General features: G+C 41.0%; 1 protein-coding gene across 2 annotated transcripts in view; it reads right to left on the reverse strand.

Annotated features, from left to right (window-relative positions):
• LOC138575469 (phospholipid-transporting ATPase IK-like) overlaps nucleotides 1-27,315 on the reverse strand; it is a 1,193,252-nt gene that overhangs the window by 74,797 nt on the left and 1,091,140 nt on the right. For both annotated transcript variants that reach the window (XM_069649486.1, XM_069649487.1), the window contains one exon: nucleotides 12,603-12,879. In XM_069649486.1, the coding sequence (XP_069505587.1) occupies nucleotides 12,603-12,879 (277 nt within the window). The remainder of the gene's footprint in view (nucleotides 1-12,602; nucleotides 12,880-27,315) is intronic.

Raw genomic sequence — 27,315 nt, forward strand, 5'->3', positions numbered from 1 at the left:
TGTGTGCCATTCATGCATCTGTGAATTATTTTAAATAGGTGATGTGTAAGGGGGAGGGTCATATCAATGCAGTAGTGCATTTGCCAATTTACCAACGCAAGTAAAGTAACAGATAAGAGAAGGTTTGTGTGCGGTATTATGAATGCCTCTTTCCTTGCATGCTGATGGGAAAGGATCTGATTCATAGATTACTGGATGTAAATAAGCCAGTAATATTTTATGGCATGTAGATTACTGGATGTATATAAGCCAGTGAAACCAGCCAAAAACTGTAGGTATTGCTCTGAATAGAATCATTGGATTTTAACAATGCATAGGTCTGGAGCTCTTTACAGACAACTAGGGGTTATTCTAATAGAAAAGAAAGGTTTGTTTTATGATGGGGCTATAGTATAAAAAGAAAACCATGCTCACTGCTATACAACAGGTATAAATACCGCAAAACAAAATACCACTAAAATTACCACCAATATAAGCTAACAAGGTATGGTCACTTAAATAATATGAGGCCAAACCTAAATGCAAGACTAATTTACCACCAAATTACCTCCAATATTTTTACAGTAAGAAAATACCACCAAATCCCAAATTTACCCCAATAAGACAAAATATCTTACAAGTAATGGTGCGTTGGCTGGGAATCGAGCCTGGGCCTCCCGCGTGACAGGCAAGGATTCTACCACTGAACCACCAATGGATGGGAAGGAAAGTGACCGTAGAGCACCAACTGGGCGTGGCAAGTGTGTCTAACACTACCATACATGCATTAAAGGGAACCCATTTTATGAGAGCAGTGTGACACTGGAAGTGCATATCAGAATGTCTCAAATGGAGGGCACATTCCCAGAGTTAGTGCAATATCTGGAGGCAAAGTTATATGCACATGGGACATGGTCCTCAAATAACGCCACAGAGTGGCATGACCGTATCTATGGGGAAATGCAGAAAGAACCATTGGACAACATTTTTGCAGAAGGTAGCATAATTGAGGTCTGCCTTCTGAGATTATCAAATGCTGCTGATAAACATGCAGAGAAAGATTGTCTGATATGGCTATGTGCCAAGACATGGTTCATTTTAAATAGGTCTCTGTGAATGCAAGAACATGATGCCAAGCTGATTAGCAGATTAAAAGTTGAACTGGATGGAGCTAGTGAACAAGAGGAAGAGTTCAGAGCAGAACTGGAGATATATCAAAAGGGCATGCAGTCAAAATGTAAAGATCTCGACACTCAATTGTCCCAAAGAAAGAAATAGTTTGAAGATAGTGAGCAACAATTAAAACATTTGAAAGGATTGGTAGATCATGTTAGACAAGATGAAAACTAGGTTATTTTGGAAATGCAGATTTTACAAAAAGAAAATTTGGAGAAAGAAAGTGATCTTCAAAATACTGAACAAGAGATAGTTAAACTGTTTCAAGAAAGAGACAAACGAGTCAAAGAGTTCAATTTATGCCAAATGCAAATGAGCGATATGCAAAATGTGATTAATAAGATGCGTGATGAAAAAAATGATTTGCGTAAGGAGGCGGATTGGCTCCTTAAAAAGTGCAAGGATTTGGAACAGCAAATATGCATTTCCAGGTCCCAGGAGAAACGACAGGGCACCACATTCAATGGAGTTGAGGTAAATTCTATTTCTACATGGAGAGATAGTGCCCCAGTGGCTGTGCCGGTGTCTGAACTTGTTTGTAGCACCCTTGGGGGATTTGACACACCCATTGGGGGCCGCCACCAATCCCATACACCTGAAACAAGGGTTGAATCACAAAGTATTGCAATCCCATGCATTGCAATAAGTAGCCCTATCAAAATAATGAAATCAATAAAGGCCCTAATCAAACCATTCAAAAAAGGAGGGGAGTGCTGCATAGAGAACCATTTAGAAGTGGTGCACGACATATATAAAGGCCTCCAGATACCTAAAGAACAATACAGACAATACTTTCATTTAACTCTGGATGCTCCCACAGCCAGTCATTAGAGGATTAAATGAACAGCAGAACATGAAATGGGCAGAGTTTGAAAAGGAGATTAGACGTCATTTTTCTCCATTCCAGTCATTACAGGAGGCAAAGAAAGTTGCATACACGATTACGGCTGGGCCAAATACGCCCCCTCGCCAGTTTTTGCAAGACTTAAAAAGAGCCTTTTCCCGCTTTGATGTATCTTTTGACCCCAATTCCAATTACTTTAAAACTGCCTACTTCTATGGGTTGCAGAAAGACATATCACAGTTAGTCTGCAAATTTGATCGTGACAAGTCCCTTGAGTGGTTTGTGCACCAAAGTACAAAATGAAGTGCTATACTGTCAGGGTAGAGAGAGTGATAACATGAAAGATACTAGACCAAAATCTAAAGAATCCTCAGCAACAGTGGTGGAGATCAGGTCAGCTAAAATGTCATTTGGGTCCGCTCAAAGTCCAGGTAAAAATAATGTGATACCAGAACAAAGGGGTAATCAACAGAGGTTGTCGCTCTCTGCACCGATGTTTCAATCACATCATCCTAGTAATAGGGAGAGCTACATTAGCCCTAGGTACTTAGGAGACAGGCCCCGGGCAGGATATCGGCCTGATATGTCAGGTATGAACAATAATCAGAGACAAAGCCACGATCAAAGAAATAATGTTCCCTACCAGACATTGGGGGCACAGAGCAGATTTGATCCCAACACCATGATATATGGTAATCAGGACAGACCCCGATATGTGGATCGATTTACTGAAAATGGGAATCAGCATAGGGGACAATACTCACAAAATGAGAGACAGGACATGAGGCAGAATATGAACTATGCCCCACCTTAATATACTCAATCACTGCCACCTGGGGACTACAACCAAAGGATAGGTGCACCCCGCTCCCCGCCCCACATGAATCAAGAGTTCAGAAACAACCTCGATAGAAATCACTCTCCTGAGAGATATCAGAATAGATTCAATGAGGGGGAAAACAACCAATATCGACATAGGCCGCAGAGAGAAGATTCTAGAGAGATGGAAAGATTCCAGTGTCTCGAGGCCCAACTGAAAATGTTGGCTGAACAAATAGGAAAACTATGTACAGTTCAAAAACAGTCATCAAAGGAGGGGACAGAAGGCCATAGCAGTAGTCGTGTGGTTTACGATAATAAGTGACTAAATATTCATGAAACCTGCAATGCTAAAAAGACAGATTGCCTTGATCTGGTTTTGGATAATGACCCAGATGCTCAATGATTTAAAAATGAAAATACCGGCAAATGGACATGTGACTGAAATTGCAAATACATCTTAAAAAGAAGTTTGGTTTAACCTGGAGTTAAATCAAACGGAGATTTGCACAAATGAAAATGGACAACGAGAAAAACATGAAATTGCAAAAGAACAAAGAACCAGATTTAAGAGAGACAACTCCTGCATGGGTAAAATAATTAATGAGGGGGTAGATGTGAATGTTGGAACGCTCTCCCTAGACAATCAAGAAGTTAATAAAATACAGGCAGGAATAATAAGTACTCAAAAGGAGGGTACAGATCAGTCACCTGAAGAGGTCTTTGAGCCACAGATTTTTGAAGAGGTTAAAAAGATTGGGACCATGCCAAATACCCACAAATGCCCAGAATTAGAAAATGACAAATTATCAAGTAATGTTTCTACGCATATTCAGTTGGAGGATTGTAGTGTGAACTCTGATGATTCCTGGATGGAAGGGCGAACAGTGGCCACACTCCAAAGGACCTCTGAATATGGGGACATGAGTAAGGTTTTCAAAACGGAAAAGGACAGAAAGGAGGGAAAAATGTCCTTCCATTTACCAATGTGCTTAGCCAAAAGTGAAAAAGGTCTGAGAAAAGTGAATCCTGAAATCAGTAAAGAATTCACACTTTTTGTGTGCATTAAAGGAAGTTGAAGACAGATATTATGCTCCCATTACTGTGGAAGAGAAATGCAATACATTTGCAATGATTGACACAGGCGCACAGGCCACAATTAAGTGCAAAGAATTGGTAATAAGTATCAATGAAGGGAGATCCCCACAGAATCAGATCAAAATGAGGCAGAGTGAAGGACCAGTCCATAACTTTAACAGTGAAGAGGTGCCTATTGTGGTTATTACCAAGGTTGACATAAAGATAGGAAAACAGAATGAAACAGGAAGTGTTGATCAGATCTATTTGTGAAATTCCATTCCTAATGGGAACAGATTGCCTGAAAAGATTGTCTCCTCTCATAGATGGGGTAAATGGGGTACTGTGGTCCTTAACCAAAAAACCATTAAGACCTAAGAAAATAAAGTCCCAAAACAGCAATGTAAGTGAATGCCATACTGTTGCCAAAACAAATGATGCAGTGGAGGTGTACCTACAGAATAGCTGTGTGCCTAGTGTCACTGTCATTTTGATGCGTCAGGATAAAATGCAAAGTGAAAAAGAAAAACAATCCATGCAGATTTATTTGGACCCTAGGAAGAAATGGCAAACTGAAATAGATGAACACACATTGCGCTGCTATTTAAAAGAGAAGACATGCAAACAGATCACTATTCCTAAAAGAGACTGAAAAACACATCACCACTCTGAAATACACATGGAAGATGAGCAGCCATTACCATTCTAAAATGATAAAAGCCACTTTGGTACTTGAACAGGAAAGGAGCTTTATTAATGAAAAACTACTGCAGAGAATAATGGAAAGGGAGGATATCCCAAAATTTAGAATTAAAAACCAATATGTCTCTGGTTTGGACCATCCAGATTTTGAAAATCGAATTGCAGGAAGATGCATGCTAAAGATTAACATTGGACAAGAAACCATCTACCACTATGTGTGGATAGTCAGTGGAACACAAAACGATTTTTACATGGATAATGATATCATGCACAGAATGTGTATGGTGTTAGATTTCCTTAACCAAAAAATATGGTCCCGGCTAGGTGGGCCTGCGCCTGAATTTGAAGACAAGAGAAAGGCTTATCATTGTGCACAATTGGTCCCATATGCAATTGAATTACAGGTGAAGAAGGATATTACAATTCCTTCATTCACCAGGCAGGTTGCTATAACACTAAAGTGCAAGAATGGACAGCAAATGAAAGATTCTGATGCATTTGTGTGCTTAAATGAATCCATGAAACAGCAAGGCCTGGATTATGAATATACCCCATTGATAGATGTTGGGGAAGGGTTTGTCAAAATTATGGTGAATAATAAAGGATGTTAGGATATTCATTTAGAAGAATGGCCATACAAAAATCACGTTATACTGCAGATTTCAATAACATGGTGATTGGAAATATCCCTGAGAGATATGTAGATGCACAGGGTGTGCTGCAAGAGAATCTGGATTCTCAACCCAAAGGGATCTTCAAAATTCAATCTGCGTAGCCTTATGATTCTGATGAGACAGTGTGCTGTCACCAAGAGAATTGTATAGTATTTGATTTAAATGACAATGAAACAGAAGATCAGCACATTGAAGTGGAAGCTGATATGCCAACATATCTAAAAGTGGCAGCTTTGCAAAGAGATATAGCCATACAGTTAGAAGGGAAGCACAGAGGTTCCTCCACTGGAGAATTTCCCAGAATTTTCAAAAATGGTAGGGGAGCAGATTCTGTTAGCAGATGCACGTGATAGCGAAGAAGATAAGAATGAATTGAGAAAAATATTTATGGAGTTTAAAGACGTTTTTGCCAAAGATACATGTGATTGCCGCCTAACTAATTTACATGTTGCCACATTACCAGAGGGGTGTGGTAGAAATCCAGTATTTGTGCACCAACATCGATTGCCACTGGCATGCTTAGAGTCATTGGCAGAGATAATTAAAAACTTGGAGTCTAGGGGAATTATCAGGCCCATTCATAGTACCTCCAAAACTCCTATTTTGGGTGTGTTAAAGCCGAATGGTCAATGGCGTCTGTGTGTAGACCTGAGGGAATTAAATAAACGAGTGCCGGTGTCTAGATGGCCACTGCCATTCATTGATCAAGGCCTTGCTCAAGTGCATGGGTAAAATGTATTTACCACATTAGATCTCACATCTGGATATTGGTGTGTGCCACTGGCAGATGATATTCAGAATTTATTTTCATTTTCATTTGATAAAACGCAATATGCATGGGCTAGAACACCATTTGGGTATGTCAATAGTGGAAGAGAATTTGGCATATTTTTGAGAAAGGCTATGCCTGATGCAGCGGAAAGAGGAACTATAGTTTATGTGGATGATGTCCTGATAAAAAATTAAAACTTGAAAAGCCATTTTGATGAAATTAGACATGTACTTGACCAATTGCAAAAGGTGGGTGCCAAAGTATCTTTGCAGAAAGCCCGCTGGTGCAAGAAAAAGGTGAATTTCCTAGGCCATGAAGTAACTGAACATGGGCTAAATCCATAAAGGAAAAAGGTGGAGGCAATACAGAAATTGAAAGATCCTAGAAACGTGAAAGGTTTAAAAGGTTTATTAGGAATGACGGGATATAACAGGAAATGTATTGAAAATTATGCTGAAATTACTCAACCACTGACTAAACTATTGAAGCTGAATACACCCTTGAAATGGGAAAAGGAACAATCTGAGGCAGTTGCTAAATTGAAGGAATGTCTCATAAAAGCACCATGTTTAGCGTATCCCATAAAAAACAGATTTCTTTATAGAAATAGGTTTCAGTGAACATTGTATGTCAGAAGTGTTATCTCAAAAACATGACTTGAACCACAAATCCATTGCTTATGCAAGTAAGGCATTTTCCCAGGTTGAGATCAAATTCAGTGAATGTGAAAAGGCCCTTTTGACCACTGTATGGGCGTTGCAGCATTTCCGCCCCATTGTTCTAGGGGAAAAGGTAATCATTGAGACAAATCATCAACTATTGCAGTTTTTACAGAGTAAAAGGATTATGTCAGACAATCTAGCACAGTCCAGAATTACTTCATGGACATTGGCATTGCAAGGCTTTCCTGTAGAAGTGAGGTATGGCCAGAATGAAAAGAGCCCAGTTGCTCAAGGATTAGCAGATTTACATGACTGTGCAGCTGAATGTGTATCAGGCGAAGTAGAGGTGGAATCTGGCTTGCAGGAGCTTGAACAATCACCACACAAAGCTTTTGATGAAAATACATGTAAGAATTTACCAACTGTATATGATGACGGTTGTGCCTTTCACATTGAAAATGACAGCAATAAACAGTTGGTGTCAGGGACAGGAAAGGTATGGTTCAAATGTGAGGACATTCCTAGTATAGGGATGAGAATTCGGGCTTGGAGTAGTCAGGTAGCGGAATTGGCAGCCATTTATAAAGCAATTACTACTGCAGTTGATAATAAATTCAGTGAAATTGTCCTGGTGATTGATTCTGATTATGCACGAAATAGCTTTGTAGAGTATTTGCCTGGCTGGAAATCAAGAGGCTTGTTTACATATAATTAAAAAAAACTCAAACATGGAAAAATGATACAGGCTATAGACAAATTAGTGTCAGAAAATGATTTAACAGTGTACTGGAGGAAATTTTGTGGGCATTTGAAAACTCCAGGGGAAGATAAGGAGGGAAATGATAAAGCAGATCAATTAGCCAAGATTGGGGCTGCTATGGGAGAGTTATTACCCATTGAACATTTAATTGGTGAAATACAGATAGATGCAGTTACACACTCTAAGGCTCCAAAAGAGGTAGAACAACCAGTAGTGCAATGGAGTTATGCTACACCAGATCAAGATCTGATTAAAGTGCAAAAAGATGATCCAATATTGGGGATCTATTATAATCATTTGATGGACCCCGAACAAAATCCTTTAACTGAAAATGATTGTACAGGAAAAGAAGAGTTGAGGGTGTTGTTAAAGTATAAAAAATGAATTAGACTACAGGATGGACTCATGATCAGGGAATCCATAACAGGACAGATACAATGGGTGGTACCCATTTCATGCAGAGGGCTAATGCTACACCATTCACATGATGCAATGACTGCAGTACACAGAGGTTCACAAAAGACTTTAGAAATACTAAAAGATTATGTTTACTGGCCACATATGTCCCAAGTTGTGTAATTATACACTAGGGGGTGTCTAGTATGTGCCCAATTTAAACCTGCCTCACCAATGCATAGAGCTACACTGATGAAAATAGGCATAACCCTTCCATGGTCAGATTTGCAAATTGACTATGTAGTGCCTGTAAAAAGGTTGAGTAGGGGGAACCGCTATCTTTTGACAGTGGTTTGTTTGATGTCAAAATGGGTAGACTGTATTCCTGCACCAGACTGTAGTGCGCAAACAGCAGCTACATTACTGGTAAATCATATATTTCCAAGATTTGGATTACCACAAAGAATAGAGTCAGACAGAGGAAGTCATTTCACAAGTACCTTGATGAGTAAGGTGTGGCAGATATTGGGGATGAAAAGGAAACTGCATATTGCATACCGACCTGCCTCTTCTGGGAATATTGGATGTTGCAACAGGTCTGTTGTGGAGATATTAAAGAAGTTTGTAGCAGAGGCAGGTTCCAGCTGAGATTTACGATTACTTCTGGTTTTGATGGTACTCAGATCGACTCCTGCCAAAGCAACAGGTATCAGCCCTCATGAGGTGTTGACAGGTAGGAAGATGGTACTGCCACAACATTTATTATACAGGCCCCCTGAGCAGACACTTGTGAGTGCATCTACAGTTCATGAATATGTGGAAGAAATGAGGAAGCATTTACAACATGCATTTGCATTTGGGCAGCGAAATTTGGAGAGAGCTGCTGACAGTGCAAAGTCATATTATGATCGAAAGACATCTGTGAAAGAGTATAATGTAGGGGATCAGGTATATACATTTCATTTTGGAAAAGGTAAACATAAAAAATCTAAATTTCTTGCAGCCTGGTAAGGGCCATTTGAAATTGTGGATAAGGTGTCCCCAGTAGTTTACAAAATATTGAAGACAGAGGGTGAAACGGTGACAGAGCAATTTGTTCATGTTAACCAAATCAAGCCCTGTCACCCCAAACATGAAATCAGGAGACTTGAGCAAGTAGAAACAGCTTAAGTGCCCTGAACACATGGAAAGAAAGACACAGTCCCTGTCCTTATAGTGTCCCACGCCATAAAAAATGTAAATAAATGTAATGTTTATTGTAGAGATAAATATGGATAAAAATACCACATTTAAGAAAGGTGCAGTAATAAAAATTGATATAAGGGGCTGAATCAGGTTGAATTATTATGGTACAATGTTGAAATATATTTTATTGATGTATAATGGTGTCTTATATATATTATGGTTTTCTCTCTAACATGTGCTTAGTTTCAGAAATCAGAAGACTCAAGCGGAATGTGTTGGACTACATTTAGTTTTTTGTGTGATGGAAAGGGTAAAATTGGTATTGTGCTATACACTTAATCTGTCTCTTTTCTACTTAATTTAGAAAAATGAATTCATCTTTGGTTGAGGTCAGAGGTCGCAGGACCGGAGGACACGAGACATGAAGGAGTCTTGGAGTCCACAGGATGAAGCTCAAGTAAAGCCTCCGGACCGAAGTATGGAGGTGAAGACAAAGTGACTGGGACACCCAAAGAGATTAATTCTATGGAAAAGCATCCAAGAGTGCCAGGATGAAAGAATTTCACCGAATGAACCAGATGATGAAAAATTGATGATCAGGACATCTCAGAGGTGCAATCATAAAAATGATAAACGTCTTTAAAGGAACAGTAGAGAATTGAACTTAATTCTACAGCGTTTCTGATGAAGCATAGTATTATTCTATGGAACTGAATATAAGTGTGGTGGAGAATCACATGTTTATTATTTTAATTATTTGTTTTAGTTAATTATATTGATCATTTTATTAATTTATTTATTTATTTTATTATTTTGTTATCACATATGAAATGTTGATGGCGGACACTTCGGTTGAATAGAAAGTTATACATTCACATGCACATGTGTATGAGGACTCAAGGACCCATTTGGGATAAGTTTTATAGTTATTATGATTAAGCAGTGGTTTATTATGAAATATGTCAATTTCCATTTTATTAAGTTGCTATTATTTCAATTGGGATTCATATAATGGAAAGAGAAAGAACAACAATTTGGGTTTCCTCCAATTGTGGATTTGGGTAGCCATAATTGTTGAAAAAGGAGGGTATATGTAAGGACATGTATGGCATTTTTATTGCCAAAATGTAATAGCATTTTTGCAAACTGTAGTGGCCCTTTTGCTGCCAGCAGTAATATGGCATACATTTTTTTGCCAGTGTGACATGTAAATGTGTTGTTGGTGGCATGCAAAATACAGAATTTACAACACAGCCAAGCCCAACTTGAAACTGCAGAGAATGACATGCACGCATAGAAAAGCCTAGTGCTGACAGATCAAATAATGAAGTGCACCACTTTTTTTTGGATGTCTCATACATGGAAACTACATGAGAATATACATAACTGACTAACCTTATTCAATATAACTAAAATACTAATTCTAGCTTTTCTAGCATTAAAACGCAGTATTCTATGCAAAATGAGGTAAAATCCATGTTTTATGGCGCTGCTGTAATTGATTTTGAAACACACACTGGTGTTTTCTTTTTTTTAGCTTGTGGAGAGCAGAAAGAATGCTGTGGCAGGAAACAGAATAAAAAATGAATACAGGGAAGCCTAAAGCCTTTAATGTTCTGAGTATAAGGGTTGATACAGAACACATTCTTGTTAACCTGATTGGGGTAAATTATAGGCAGACAAGAAACGTCAAAAGGGGAAGGATAGGAAATTTCTCGGGACAAGAAATGCAGAGAAGGGTTAGTTGGTGCTAGGCTGAGAAGACTGACAGAGTTCCAAGGGGTCAGAGGGCTGGCTGTGAGAGATGTCTTGCTAGTGCTCCCCACACAAGATTACCAAAGCATTTCGCACTGACACTGGGCCTGCATTTGTGAGTGTAGCAAGGTCATGCTGGGAACTTCAAAGAAATACTAATCTTGGTAAAATATGTGCCAAGTGAGGACCATTTGAATTGCTGATTAAGCCGCTGAGGTTTTAGTGCAGGAAGTCATTGCATGTTTATTTTTCATCATGTTCAGAATGTGGGAACTTTAACTCATGTTTCAAAAGACCTGCTTGTTCTGTTTTTTTTTTTTTTGTATTCCAGATGATGTTGCAAATAACCCATGGTAAGACTTGATGACATGTAAATAAGATTCAATATAATAAGTATACATGAAAACAAATGAGATTTTGCGTCATTCATGCATCTGTGAATTATTTTACATAGGTGATGTGTAAGGGGGAGGCTCATATCAGTGCAGTAGTGCATTTGCCAATTTACCAACTCAAGTAAAGTAACAAATAAGATAAGGTTTGTGTGCGGTATGATGATTGCCTCTTTCCTTTAATGCTGATGGGAAAGGATCTGATTCATAGATTACTGGATTTAAATAAGCCAGTAATGTTTTATGGCACATAGATCACTGGATGTATATAAGCCAGTGATACCAGCCACAAACTGTAGGTGGCGCTCTGAATAAAATGATTGGGTTCTAACAGTGCATAGGTCTGGAGCTCTCTACAGACAACTAGGGGGTATTCTAATAGAAAGGGAAGGTTTGTTTTATGATGGGGTTATAGTATAAAAAGAAAACCATGCTCCCCGCTATACCACAGGTATAAAAACCGCAAAACAAAATACCACTAAAATTACCACCAATATAAGCTAACAAGGTATGGTCACTAAAATAATATGAGGCCAAACCCAATCTAAATGCAAGACTAATTTACCACCAAATTACCACCAATATTTTTATGGTACGAAAATACAGCCAAATCCCAAATGTACCCCAATAAGATACAATATCTTACAAATAACCAGACCGGTCCTGATAATTCAGCAATCACTGGCTCTTTCATAGGGAACTGCGTGGCTTTCAAAGGTGTCTGTATTCTATAAAAAAAACAGCAAGTGATAATACCTCACCATATCTGTCCAGGGCACAGTGTCAGGACAGATCTATGCCTATGTGTATCGGTATGCACTATTCCATAGGAAGTGCTATAGGGCTGCTATAGAACTTGGATTTTTTCAAGGAATAACCAGATGATCTTAACCATAGTTGCTGCCATTGCTGTACCTTAGAAACTAGTTATGCTGCCATAGCCAGCCAGGAAAGATTGCTCCCTTGGGAAAAAGGAGTAACATGTATAATCCTGATCCTTTAAATCTCAGGGTGTCTCAGGGACACATTGTGTATTGCCATCCTGTTGCTCGCACGATAAGAGTCTAAATGACGGTCATTCAGAAGGGTAAAAAATGAAATAACAGTGACTCTCAAATCTACATTAACATCATTTTTTGCTCCACCAATTAGATAATCCACATAGCTTTATTTTTGTTCTTTCATTTGAACTTGTAAGACTATTTAAAAAAGTGTGCTCTCAAGATTTTACAATAGCCTGCATCTCACACCTTTCACATCAAGCATAAAAATGTATACTGCCCCAAGCAGGTCAAAACAATTTGCATGTGTTCCTAGTAGGCTGACCTTTCTGATACTTTCTTGGAGCTGTTAAATCCAATATTTTTTAACAGTGCTGACTTATAAAAACCTTTGGGTGTAACTCTTACTTTTGATCATGTTGACGTCATTGGCTCCATCACCGATGGCTAGCGTGGTGGCCTTCTGGTATCTCTTCACCAGTTTCACAACGATGGCTTTCTGTTTAGGGGTAACCCTGCAGCAGATCACAGCCTGGCAGCGGGAAGCCAAGTCGACAAATGCCCTCTCCCGAAGAGTCTCTTCATCATCCTGCTCTCCTGCCATCTTCAGGCCAAAAATGCTTGTCAACTTCTCACCAATGGACGGTTTTCTCACCTTCTTGTCCTTCGTGCCTAGGATTTTTCCCTGCAAATGAAATCCAAGCAGGCAAGATTAAGTGAGCTGTTGTCGTAGGGCCATTAGTAAGAAGAGAAAGGGGTACACTTTTCACATGGTTTATGTGTGTGTAAGAGACAGAGAGAAACACAAAGTGTAAGTATGTGACGGTTCTTATGATGAAATTCAAGTGCTGCCAAGGCCGATTGAGACTTATTTATGACCATATGACAGAGATGACCAACTCTTAATGTGCCAACAGATAAGAGCCTGACTGCTTGCAAAAGTGAGTTGCATGTATACAGGAGCTGCATTACTCTGCTTCTTCGTGGAGTGCACTGGTGAGGGAATCCAACAGATCGAGCCCTTGGCAGTCATAGTCCAAGACTTAAAGCATCTATTGCAGAATTGTGGGCATAGCCAGAAGACTCGGCGCACCTCATCTAAAAATCCCCCAAAGAACCATAGCCACAAAACTAATTTCATAGATGCCCTGGGCCTTTGTCAGCAAAACTCAGCCAGACCTAGAGCTAAAGTAAACTTTTCAAATCACAGACCTGCAACTTTAGGTGTTGTATAGACCATTCTCTGTCTCCTCATGTAGGTCATAATCGCAACAATGTTTTTACAGTTCATGGCCCCTTCTTAACTTTTTAGTTAAGCCTCTTGACAATACATTGCAAATGCCTGTCTATACTTGTGAATTACCACAGCTGCTTCTAAGTATGAACTCAAAATGAAAGAAGGGGATGGTCCTGTACACCAAGGCACTTCAATGTTCAATATTTTAATGCAACAGAAATTGAGACCCATTTTGTGCTGCTAGGGTCCACTCAAAAGGCAAGACTTCATTCAGGACAGTGACTATTTTAATAACCCATCCACTCCTTCAAAGGCTCAAAGAGCATCTTCAGAGCAGCTTTATTAAAGGCAGTGACCAATCTTAGCACTCATCGGGGGCTTCTTAAGAATAGTGGTGATTACAAAATGCATGAGTGATGATGGTTGTACATCACAATAATTACTGTAATGTCAGGAGAAATGTAAATCACAATGCAGTTTGTATGGTGGTAGGGGAAGCCCCGACACCCCATTGTTCTTATGGATATCAAATTCTACGTTTGTGGTGCGTTATCCTCACTGGTATAAAAAAAAAGAACCACACAGCAATTTTATCAGACTTTTAGTCGTGTGCAAAATGTTGATTTATTGCAAAACATTCTTTACAAAGAGACCTTTTATAAAACACATTCATAAAGATACATTTGTAACTCTACAGGGTAAAACTTAATAACTTAAACCACCAGGTAAGAACAGTGTAAAAGACCCTTTCAAATGTATATAGCATCCAATGTACATCCACCACCACAAGTGGTTCAAAAACAATCATTAAATATAAACATCACAAAATGGTACATCAGACAACATTAAACAAAAAGGCCCAAAAGATGGACAAGGCCAGCATGGGCAACACAACCTCAATTAAGCAATATGTAGCTTTGTATTACATTAAAGCTGCAACTTGCATTGCAATCATCTGCCCAAACATTCTGAAGAACTTCATGTAGGAAACAAGCTTAACAGAGAGTGCCAACTCGAGTTTCAGCAGGATCTGCTGTTCATTTGGAGCTCCGCCTTCCTCAGGCCAAAGTGCTATACCAATCTGTTATTCTCACTAGCCAATGTGGACATTTTCAGATGCTCTTTGGGTGTTGACATGTGCTTATGTTCTTCAGAACAATGTCGGGTGTTCTGACCAGCTTGTTCCAGCTCAAAGTATTTTATAATAAGAAGCCACTGATTTGTATAGCCCCCTTTTATGTTTGTCCCCTAGATGGAATATGGCACTGATGGCACTGACCTACTAGTAGAAGGGTATAAAGGGAGATGGGTCAAAAAAGGGAGAGAAAATGTATTTGAGGTTGACAAGGGTGCCACACTAAGGCCTGATCTGGGGAGATATAGATATTCCTAGGTCTTCCTAAAATGTTTCTCAAAGGTTCTACTTTAATTTGCATAGATACTTATAAATTGTCATGTAATAGGAATCCTCAAATCAAAAGTCATAAGTATTTTCCATCCATGGCTCTATATTCTAGTTTCAAGTGTTTCGATTCGACCCGCAATCGTGTAATGGATTTTTTGAGTTGATAGAATTTCTCAGTACAGGGACCACAACTCTGAAATGCATTTGTCCTTACATTGCAGTTAGTTAAGTTAATGTTCCCATGTAAGTTGACCCAGCTACATGAATACCCAAATCCTGTTAACCTGTTGAAGTCAGCATTAAAAGGTCTGGGCCCTTCTGGTTAAAACCTTAAAAATCCTCACAAACTGTTTGAACATTAATGAAAAAACTGCAATTTTTGTGTGTAACTCTCTTACTGAATAAAAGGTTCAACTGACCCGACTAACCCAAGTAACTAGCATTCAGCTATCAGTCTACCCCTTCTAGCAAAGTGCATGTAAATCTGTATTTCCTGCCAACCAATCAACACATTCAACTTCATGGACAGTCTCTTGGGTTAACACCAATCTCATTTTAGATCAGACCATAGTACCAAGAATTTCAGCCATGAATTGTTAATGATGACCATTGTAATCAGGAAAGTAGGGAAGCACATCTGCTCAACACATTCACCCTTGCCGATGCAATGGACACAGTACCACAAGACTCTCCTGAACCGAATGAAGACACAGATAGATATTGTCATCATAGTTACATTGTAGTGTAAGTATTTTTGTTTGGTGAATGTTATTAGTCTGTGCACTCTACCCACTGTTGATCTGTTTGTGATGCCTTATGTCTTTGTATTCACTTAATACCTGACTGATCCAAGTTAGTTGGAGATCAATGGCTGCATGCATCCATAGGGATCGATATTCACGCATCGGACTGTTAAGTTATGTAAGAAAGGGGGTTTTCTATGTAAGCCTATGTGCATTCAAATAAACAGTCCTCACAAAATCCTAGTTCTACAATGATTGTGAGGTACACACTTGTTAGTGCTTGCACTTTGAAATGTTTTAATTACATTTTTCACATTCATCATAAAAAAGAAAGATTTTTTTTTTCCAGTTAGTATCATTCATTGTTGAACTTGTGCCCATAGTGACATTTCTGGTGAAATTGTGCCATTCTCAAGAAAACGTGTGCCAACATTTCTCTGATAGGAGGCACATGCTATTGTTTTGCCCTTTCCTGGGCTTTGTCAAGGGACTTAATACATTGTTTAGTGTATCAAATTATATTAATAAAATACATTTTCGGAAAACTTTTGAACGGAGCCGTAAGCAGACAGGAGATAAGGCAGGGTCCTCTATGATTCCCACAAGGGATTGATATATTCAGATACAGGCAGAATTATCAGGACCAAGAGGGGCATGAGCAAGACGATGGATTGCACACACTTGCAGTCATCTCAAAATTAAACAGGACCGCAGAATAGTGAATTCTCACTCTATGTCAAAGAACCACGGAAGTCTGTTCATTCAGGAGCTACAAGCAACAAAACACTAATTTTCTGAATCAATGAAATCTTATCTGTACTATATCAAAAAAGTTTGCAGAAAATGTATTTTATGAATTTAACAACAGCCAGTAACATCAATTCTGCTCTTATTGACAGGGTGTACCTGCCTTTTCAGGCCTGTGGTAATATGTGAACATATTATGGCACGAGACACAGCAACTGTAGTTTGCCAGATATCTTAACAGTAACCCTGTTCTCACACACAAAGCCTTCGACATGAATTTGAACATGCCTCACTTGTGCATGCATTTACCTTACAGATTGAAAGCTAACAAGCTCATGAGCTTAACACTCACTTAGCCACAACCAGACATTTTTTTCAAAAAGGTCTTAGGGTACATCCCGATCGCCTCCTCGGAGATGATCGGGACGTAAGGCGCTGAGGGCGGAGTCTCTCTCCGGGGGGCTCGCCCCATGCGTCACCCTTTCCGCCAGCCTTTGAAACCAATTGTAATCACCTCACGCATTGACACAGACTTATCAGTCTCCATTAGAGGGATTTCACACAAGACAACCTTAATGCTTTACATAGACGGGGAATACATTGGTACAGTGGCATAGTCTAATGGTTTCCTAACTGACAGGACTGAATGCCATCTGCATGGACACGCTCGTTTGGGTGCCTCGCAATAGCGTCCGGTATCCTAGCAATGAGTTTAACAGTTATCAAACCTATTCGCCCGTGCTTTTGAAAACACTTCACACACTAACAAGGACATACTAGTCACTCAGAGTGATTATACAAGACTACTAGTATGCTTGATTTTTACGGCGTGTGCATTGGTACAGAATCTCCACTTGATGTTAGCTTTTTTCGCTGGACGATATGCCATTTGCGAGGACACACCTGTAGGTGTGCCTCGAAATGGCGTCCTGGATCCCTAGCAACCAGGTAAATAGCCATTACGCGCATTCGCGCGCGTTCACAGACAGAATTCACACATAGCAGTATCTGCAGGTAATTACAGCGAGTTGCTACAGATATACTTGGTACACAGTTCACATTGAAGCGCTGTATTTATACTAGCTTTATTTCTGATTTATATTAGCTGAAGTTCTATATTAACTGAAGTACTAGTCTTTGGACCACTTTGAATCCGTTAGAAGCTTTATACAACCACAAGCGCCATTCCGCACGCTGTACTGAATCTCTGAAGCATTTAGGTAAGTGCGGGTTCGCCCTGATGAAGGAGTATTTGAACTCCGAAATGCATTTGCACATGAGCCCTGGATGTATTCATATGCTGACCTCTGACCTAATTAGAAAGCATTATTGAGCAGATACATTACGTTCTGACCACCCATATAACTTTGGTCTACTACTTTTGAAATATTTGGAACAAAATATTTCTTCAGTTTACCTTTACTTTTATTTCTTTATTTTCTTACTCTTCATACAACAGCAGCTTAAGACTTTAATAAAAAGATATATTAACCCTTAGGGGTACAGTTTGCGAGCGAATGACTAGCTTTATTTTCTTCATCTAGCTTTCCGCATTGCTGCTGTTTTGTACCTGCCAGCTTTCGTATTGCATGGACACAATAGTATCCAGTAAAAACACCTAGATCATAATTTATCTAATTTATTCCTGTAACCCCTACTGATCCCCTGTTGCTTCCTTTACCTACGTGTGCACTCAATCAATCCTAAAAACAAAATTCAAAAAAGTATAAAATAATAACAGATTGATATTTCAATACTAGTACAGAAGCAAGGAAGAATGCTGTCTGTCTCTGTGCAGGACCAGGTCTAGTGTCCCTTGGTATGAAGAGGTGACTGATGGGTGAAACTCTTATAGTGGTGAAGTAGGCCTAATGCTTCTTCTCCGACAAGGTGACATTTCGAATGGGCTGGCCCATGGTGACATGAGGGTTAATCAATCTGGTTCTGATGAACTTAGAATGTGATAAGGGAGAATGTGATTTGTGTACATTCGGCTGGATTGGGCACAAGGCATGGTCTCATAGGATGGAATATATCGGGCAGGTATCTCAGATGGTCTACCCAGGTGGGAGGATGGATAATAACATCATGAAGGCAGGCACCAGCATAATGTCTGCATTGGAACAGGAGATGGACAGTTAATCTCCTGATTGTTGCAGAAGTCCTATGTGGCCAAAATGGAAAGACAACACATTCAAACAGACCTGGGGATGTTGAAAAGTACTTTTCTCCTTATCTAGTGGATGAAAGGGTACCTGACAATAGCCCTTGGTGAGATCCACAATGATATATGTTTGGATTGTTGCAAACATTAAAGCAGCTCATTGATTTGAGGTATGGGCTAAGCACCAAATTCAGAGAAGATATTTCCTCTTCTTAAATCCAAACAAACTCTGAGATCCATCAGGTTTCGGAATCAAGAGAATTAGGGGGGCCACTAATTTTATGATCACATAATCACCCCAAACTTCAGCATTTTCTCCACCTCTTCGAGGAAGACTAATCGACAGACCTCAGATTACCAGTATTGCCTCTCTGAAAAAATGTAACCGGAAGGAGTTTGTATCCAGTGTTTTAGTATATTAACTTGATTAGGACTGTATGAAAAGATGTTCTGGAATAGATGCAGGATTACTTGTAATTCTTCTCTCTGGTGTAGTTGTCCTGGATTTTCAGAGTACATTTTTGTAGGAGAATTCATTACTCCTTTTAATCCCCCTAGTGATTGCTGATATAGGTGAGATGACAAGTATCTTTTCATACTGGTGCCATGCATTAAGTCAATTACTATGATTTACATCGTCCTTTGTTGCTCTACATGTCGAATGAACTCTATAATGTATAATACCTACAACTCCCATCAATCTGTAGTATTCCATACCGTTGGTAAAGCAATTTGTTATCACTGCAAAAACTCCTATATTTGGTCACAAACCTTAACGGTCCGGAGGCAGGCTGGGATAAGAGTTTCCTTGGTTTTAAAACGCCTATCGAATTGTGTAAAGATCCCCTCGAGAGCTTCTCCCATACACAAACACAAATGGAAAAATGAAGTGGCGGCCTAAGGAGATATCTTTATGGAAATCAGAACTGATGGAAATAAGTCATCCTAAATGCAACCCTCCTTATTGAAACTATTCCAAAAGAGGTGTTTATAAGGTTCTATTAAATCTCTCAACATGGCCATCAGTTTGTAGATGGAAGATAGATGTGTAGGGTTTTGATATGCAGTGGAGATTCCATCAATTGGGGTATACATAGTATTCCATACTCAGTAAGGATTCTTGTGTGCCCTCACTCTGTTGAAGTTTAGCAACAGGACTTTCAAGAAGTTAGTCCCATTGCCCAGCAACAAAATTTTTTCTAGGAAGCATGAAACATAGTTTACCAGGAGTAATATATTTAAGAAGCCAATCTTCGATGGATGAAGGGGTTCATTAATGCCCATAGAAATAATTTTAAAAGCTACATCAAACACTGTCACTGGTTGCAAGGATGCTTTGGGTGTGTTTATTGCTGGTCTGTTGGCAAACTTTGCATGTCAAACAAAGTCATTTGCTAGTGCTGTAAACCTCTACCCAACAGAAGCAGATTAAAAAGTGGTCATGGGTTTTTGCAATTGCCAGATGGGAAGCTGTTCAATCTCATTGGGGGAAAGACATTATAGACGTTTGGGCGTGTTTGGGCATGAGCAGTTGTAGTTGTGTCTGTCCATCATCTCTGGATCAGGCTTGACCTGGTACAGCAATCCCAGTTTCTCTGTGAAGGGTACTTTATCTTGACCCATTCCCTTCATATAGGTGGCAAAGCATGCCACAAAAGAAGGGGATTTGTTTGATTGGCAGGGGACAAAGTCAGAGGAAATGGTATTTCTAATGGTACAGAGAGATTGGTGGGTTTAATATATTTAAAGGAATGGCTCTCTCTCTCATGAGGCTTCCCCAGATATTGGACAGTGGCACCCAACCCTCTGAATCCACAGCTGGCAGTGTGGGTCCTCCCAGGTATGCCTTCTCCCCCTTCCCCAGGCCCTGCAGCCAGCCCACACCACAGGGGACTACCCTGCACCCCTGGCCATGCCCTGCAGGCAGCCCATACACCCTGGCCATGGCCTGCAGACAGCCCACACCACAGGGGACTACCCTGCACCCCCTGGCCATGCCCCACAGGCAGCCCATACACCCTGGCCATGGCCTGCATCCAGCACACATGGCACCATGCACTAGTGAGCCCCGACTCATGTCCCCCTGTCCCCCCACCCTCCCAGCATTGACGGGCACCTGCCAGCAGGCCCCGACGCATGACCCCTGCCCGCCACGCACCCAGCATTGACGGGCACCTGCCAGCAGGCCCCGACTCATATCCCCCCCAACACATCATCACGATCCACAATCATGGGCCTTATGGCCACCCAAATCACACCCCACACCACCCCTGTCCAAACACCCAACCAAGTATTCCAACCACCCCACATAGAAATGCCCATTATATGATACAACCCAAATGGCAAGTATGCACATCAACACATGTCCGTCACACACACACAATGGGTGCAAGTGAATGAGAAAACCCACATCGTGACAGGCATGAAACCAATGTGAGAATACCACACATTGAAGTATGAAGAAAAAATGTATTGAACAAAAAAGCAAAGGGATTAAATCAAATCACACAATAATGGAAATAATAAAGAAAATGCAGCATGTTCCAAAAAAACGAAATAAAAAATATGCAAGCAGATTCCAAAGAAATCCAAATGAAAATGGGTCCAAAGTGTCCGTCCAGCAAACCAAATCCAAAGAAAAAAAATAAGAATAATCCACTGCTCCTTGGTGAACAAAAAAAAGAATGATGAGAAATACAGTCTTCAACTATATACAAAGAACAAATCCAGGGTCCTATTGAAAGGAAACCTACAAAAAATCCTACCTAATAAAGAACTATCTACAAAAAGGTGGGGCATAGTCCAAGCGCACCAAATGAAAGAAAAACATAAATGAAACCTAACACTAATTAACTATATTCAATGGCGGCGGGCAAGTCCTACGGCTCACTAGTTGATTTCCCGGGCCAGGGCATCATCAAACTCCTGTTCAATGTCCTGGAGGAGGCCCTGTTCCCTGGCCCTGAGGTCTCGCAGGGATAACACCATGTCCACCTCCAACTCCCTGCGAATTCCCTCGAGGCACTCAGCCCGCCTCAGCGCCCTGCACATGGAGTTCTCCGCCCTGACCATAGTGAGCCGTGCCTCCTCTGCCCGCCACCACTCCGCATCTATCCTGTAAGAGGATTCAATTCAACACTACAGCTAAGTCAACGCCTAGTCTATAATACTGAATGAAAACCCTTATTGATATATCTTTATGTCCAGTTCATGCGTTCTGGATGACTACCCCTATATAACACCCCTCTCTTGGAATCCTCCTGACCCCACTGAGCCAAGAAGTAGTTCTGTTTTGCAAGTTAAAAGGTTTATTTGATAATTTAAACAATAGATATAGATATCACGCTTTATAGTAAATTAATAATTGAATATCACACTTAATCGGATATGATAAATATTAACAACGGAGAATCTGGCACTAGCACACTTCTTTATAATCACTAAGGAGTTGACATGAAATGGATAAGATAGCACACTGGTAAATAGGAACAAAAGAAGAAGGTGGTAAAGAATGCTTTATGTAGGCTCAGGTGGATGCAATATTCAATGAATGCAGTACAAGAAATACTCAATATGATTTCAACCAAACAATGTAATCACTTTTCTCTGGCTATTCACTCCCCCCCTCTTTATGCAATGCAAGGAAATGGGAGGAAAGCACACAGTTCTCAGAAATGCAATCAATGTAATTCAGTTCAATCCCCCCCAAGCACGCTTAAAGAAAACAGATAGGAGTTTTGAAAACACAGGCCCAAATGCTTTTATATGTGCTAGCAATGGATGAGAAATATGCTGGAAATGCTTTTAATTCCCTTTCAGAGGTTCAGGGTGAGTGATATCTAGTTAATATTAGCTCAGGCTCACTCTTGCAATGATTCAGGGATAGTTTTTATGAGGCAAACGATTTTCTGGCAAATGGAAGGCAAGCAGCAGCTGATTTTTACACGTGAAGAAATTTGTAAATCGCGGTAAAATTCGCGAATGCGCCGAACGCTATTACAGAGGAACTACAGGGAATATCACTATCACTATTTGGGGTCCTAAGAAAGCCTAGGATCTCAGCTTCCAGATGAAAGTTACTGCAAGTCTCTAAGACAAACGGTCGCGGAGATATGAGCGATTTAGTAAAGGTTGTTTTTGGTTTTGCAAATTTTAAACGCAGCACTTTTTCAGTTTTAAAAATGATGGCAGGATAACACAATTGCTAAGCTGCAGTTCTATTTAGATTAAAAATGGATTGAATTATATGATTTTAACTAAGAGATGTGTGCTGAGTTTTGCTGAGTACTCACAAGAGAATTTAAACAGGAAGGCGGCTTTGTCACGATCTGGTCAACAGGTCTGGACTTCGGACGGTCTCTGGGCACAGCGTCTGGTCTCTGGAACTGCTAACATGGGTCTGGGTCAGCTCTACTCTCTCTCTGGGTACAGCACTGCTTCTGGATTCTGGAGATTGAGGGATTTGAAGTCTCTGTTTATCTTGGAGTCTAAGTGTTGGCTCTTTGAAAGTTGATGGAGGTAAGTATGGATTTTTCCGGCAGAGCTTCCAGCTGCAGATGGAAATGAAGGTCTCTACCTAAGTTTCAGTAGTCCATTTATATGTTCTGCAAGTGGGTGTGTGTGTTGGTCATAACTAAACCTGCCCCTCTCACTCGTCATTGGTCCAGCTTTCATTTCTCCCCTGATTGGGGGAGCTAAGTTGTGTCAGAGTGATGTCAGCCATTTATGATCTCTTGAAAAAACTCCCCTGTCATCTGTGCACCCAAATCTATATATGATCAAAACACATATTTCACAGTTACACAGTTGTTTGAAATTACATACCCATGTCACATATCACATGAGGTATACTCTGTCCCAAATCTGCTGTTTCTAGGAGCTTGCATTCAGAAATGGCACATATTTCACTTTTTAACTGGTTTGCAATTGCGGACATTACCCCAAATTTACACACATGTGCGCAAGGAGTATGGACATTAGTTGATGAAGTGTCCGATTTTTCACATGCACACATTTTGAGTAATATCCTCTTTTCCGCCAAAACCCCCCTGAACATACCACCGGTTCCTAGCACGTCTTAAAATGTGGGCAGAAAAATCACAAGAATTATGGTGTCATTTATACAATTTTCACATGTCCGCTCTAGGAGTTATTCATCTTTTTAGAGTTATGTTCTGGCCCCAAAGGGGTGTGGTTTTCCTCCAGCACAAGGTTGAATTTCTGGTTTTTCCAGTTCTGCCAAGCCAGCTTGCTCTCACAGGCAGTGCCCCTCCCCTTTGCTTCAGGAGGAAGCTCCATTTACGACTGCCGCCAATAAAACCTTTGCCTGAGTCAGGACAGGGCTTTGTTCAATTTCCTGCAGAGCCCAGGTAATTCAATCAGGGAAGTGTCATATCCCTTTTGGTGTGAGCAGCAAAAGGGCAGCTAGGCCTGGGAACACAGCTGTGACTCAAGTTTCACTCCTGATGGGGGTAGTTGCCAGGCAGAATTCAGTTCCTTAAGCCAAGTTTCAGATAAAATGTCACTTTTTGTTCCCCAGTTTAAGTCAAGACATTTTTTTACATATGCAGCTAGAATGCTGATTCTAAGTTCAAAACTATGACATTTCAACAGTTACAAAGGCATGTGACACCAAACATAGGTCACTCATTTAATCTAAACATTTTCGATTTTAGTGTCTTTAAATCCAGTGCAACTTAAACTGCTGACTCCATAGCAGTTTTGTTATAAGCATTGTTTTGGGCTCTTCATTTCCCAGATTTTGTAGGCACACAACACTCCATTCTACCAAATGTCTGCTGGTGTCCAGTGAGTTTTTAGATGTGTTGCAATGTTTAAAATAGACATTTTGAGCCTGCCTTCAGAGAAACACAGGGTGGTTTTAAAGCGCTTTGAAGCTAACCGGCGCTACTGTTTTTCCTTTGGCAACCCATTTCCCTCATGGCAACCCGGCCTATCATTCTCGCACTGGTGGGTGGCAAGTGAGGCAACCATTTTGGTGTGCGCACAAACTGCGCAGCTTTCCTGGATTTCGGCGCACATGTGGGTTTTCCGCCATCTTGAATTTTCCAAGCCCACAGCACCAAATGTTGTAGCATGATAGCTTAAACGTGGGTCAGGACACCCAAAAAGCCCCCCCACACGACTGCACTTTGAATTTGAGTCGATGGGGAGTCGGGTGCACAAGGGTTTTGACCCACGCACCGGTCTGTCCGCATAATCTTCTTCCAATTCTGCAAATGGCACAGCTCAGCATCTTCTTCTCCATCCGGTACTGATCGATCGGTTCTCCTCGCCGGTCCTTATAGGAAGATTGGGCGGTACCCCGGGCCCGTTGCGTCTCTGCTCGCGGTCTCCGGATCGTCCTCCTTGGTCATTCTCCATGGTTTCATCTCTCCTAGGATGATAAAGCAAAAGCGGCAATACCTACTCATAGACGTTTTTCCACCACTGTTGAGATAGTGGGGCAGCATATGCATTTCATCATAACAAAACATTACATTCTTATTTTGAAAAAAAAAACAGTATAACTAAGAGACAGTTTCATGCAAATCACAATATTTTAGAGACTAGATGTGGTATGTTTTATGGTTGGAACTGAATTAGTCTGAGACAGTACCCGCTAGGATTCCAGAGGATTCCTCCAGTTGTTGCAGAGTGTGCCTGGGATGGCAACATTTCAACTGGTTTATGTGGACCCACTTGTCTTCCCCCGCTGCCAAAGGACCTTTGGGGATGTGGATTTTGTAGGCCACAGGGGAGATCTTGTCGATGATCTCAAAGGGTCCCTTCCATGTAGGCAAGAATTTCCGCTGTTTTGCCTGGTTTCTTTGGAAGTTGTATAGATAGACCCGGTCCCCCACCTGATATTCCTTCCTGGAAGTTTTCAGGTCATAGTGGGTCTTCATGCTATCAGCCGATCTTTCTAGATTCCGCTGAGCGTAAGCAAAAGCATGTTGAAGGTGTTTCCTTAAATTCTCCACATACTCATGAGTAGTGGAGGCATTTATCAGTGTCTGCTCTTGGGTCCTGTAGAGCAAATGCTGCGGAAGCACCATCTTGCGCCCAGTCATCAACTCAAATGGTGACATTTTGGTTGCAGATGAAGGGGTAGATCTGATGGCCATTAGGACCAGAGGTAATCGGATATCCCAACTTGGCCCAGAATCTGCCACAAACTTCTTTAATATGCTCACAATTGTCCGGTTATATCTCTCTACTGCCCCAGAAGAAGCTGGCCTGTAAGCAATATGCAGCTTTCTCTTGACCCCCAGTATCTCCCACATCTTTGTCATTACTTCACTGGTGAAGTGGCTACCTCTGTCTGACTCAATCCTTTGAGGTAGACCAAAACGGGAAAAGATGTGGTTAATCATCAAGGCAGCTGCCGTTTCTGCCTTGCAGTTTGGGGCTGGGAGACATTCCACCCACTTGGTGAACAAGCATGTGACAGTCAACATGTACTTATTCCCCCTAGCAGAGCGAATCACGGGGCCTACAAAGTCGATTTGTAAATATGACCATGGCAGTGTCATCCCCCGCTTTTGGAGAGGCGCGCGGTGCGTGAGGGATGATGGCTGAAATTGTGCACACACGAGACACCCCTTCAAGTATTGGTCGAGGTCCTGCCCCATGTGTGGCCAGTATGCAACCTCTCTTAAGATTTCCAATGTTGTGTGAAACCCCCTATGACCGGCGGTGGCCGCATCATGGGCGTGACTTAACATCAGGCTTCGGAATGAGGTAGGAACCACCCACTGATCGTGGCCAGCTTTGGATTTCCTTACCAGCAAACCGTCTTGGATTCGGAACATTTTTGGACATTTCATCAACACTCTTAGGTCCTCTTTCCCAATGTAATCGGTATCCGTCAGGGGTAAGTTCTCAGGGTCCTCAAGGTGCTGGTAAAATTTACCAATGATTGGATCCCCCTTCTGAGCTGTAATCAAATCAGCATCAGGGGTCTCCTTACTCCATTGTGCAATTGAAAGGTCGTTGTGAGCATTTGTCTGGGACCTAGTGATAGCAGTGACCCGGATTTCCCCCAACAGGGACTCAATCTCAATTAGATCCCCTTGGATGGCCCCGGTTTTGGCCAGCTTATCAGCTAAGTCATTTCCAGTTTTGTCTGGTCCCTCTACTTTGGAATGACCCTTGATCTTTTTCCAATAGATGGTCATCTCATTCGAGGTGACCAGATCATCAATGTTTTGGATCAACTTCCCATGTTTCAAGGGTTTGTTGTTAGCACATAACATGCCTCTGGTTTTCCAATTAACCAGGTGCTCCACGAACCCATTCCGTACATAATCCGAATCTGTGATTATGACCAGTTCGTGGAGTTGATGCTGGACAGCAGTGAGGATGGCCTGATGCACAGCCATCAATTCTGCCACCTGACTACTTCGGGGACCAATTTTGTATCCAGCGGAGGGTTCTGGGGACTCATTCACCCATGCATTCCCTACGCCGGCCACCAGTTCTTTCTCCCCGTTGTTGTCAACATGGTAAGAGCATCCATCCACATACACAGTGGGCATTCCCTCACACTTGTCTTCTTCAAAGACTTTGTGTGGGGAATTAAGGTATGCCTCCATGTTGTCCTTTACTTTCAGACTTTCGTCCTCGAGACAGTTTTCTCTGGCACAATCATGCAAGTCAGCCAGACCTTGCACGAGGGGACTCTTCTTGTTTTGGCCATATCTGACCTCCACAGGAAAGCCTTGCATTGACAGAATCCAGGAAGTAATTCGGGAATTACTCACATTTACGGCCCGGATTCTGTCACTTAGGAGATATTGCAGAGGCTGGTGTGGAGTCTCCAC

Source organism: Ambystoma mexicanum, chromosome 1p (genome assembly GCF_040938575.1).
Source record: "Ambystoma mexicanum isolate Mex_15411 chromosome 1p, UKY_AmexF1_1, whole genome shotgun sequence".
Taxonomy (NCBI): Eukaryota; Metazoa; Chordata; class Amphibia; order Caudata; family Ambystomatidae; genus Ambystoma; species Ambystoma mexicanum.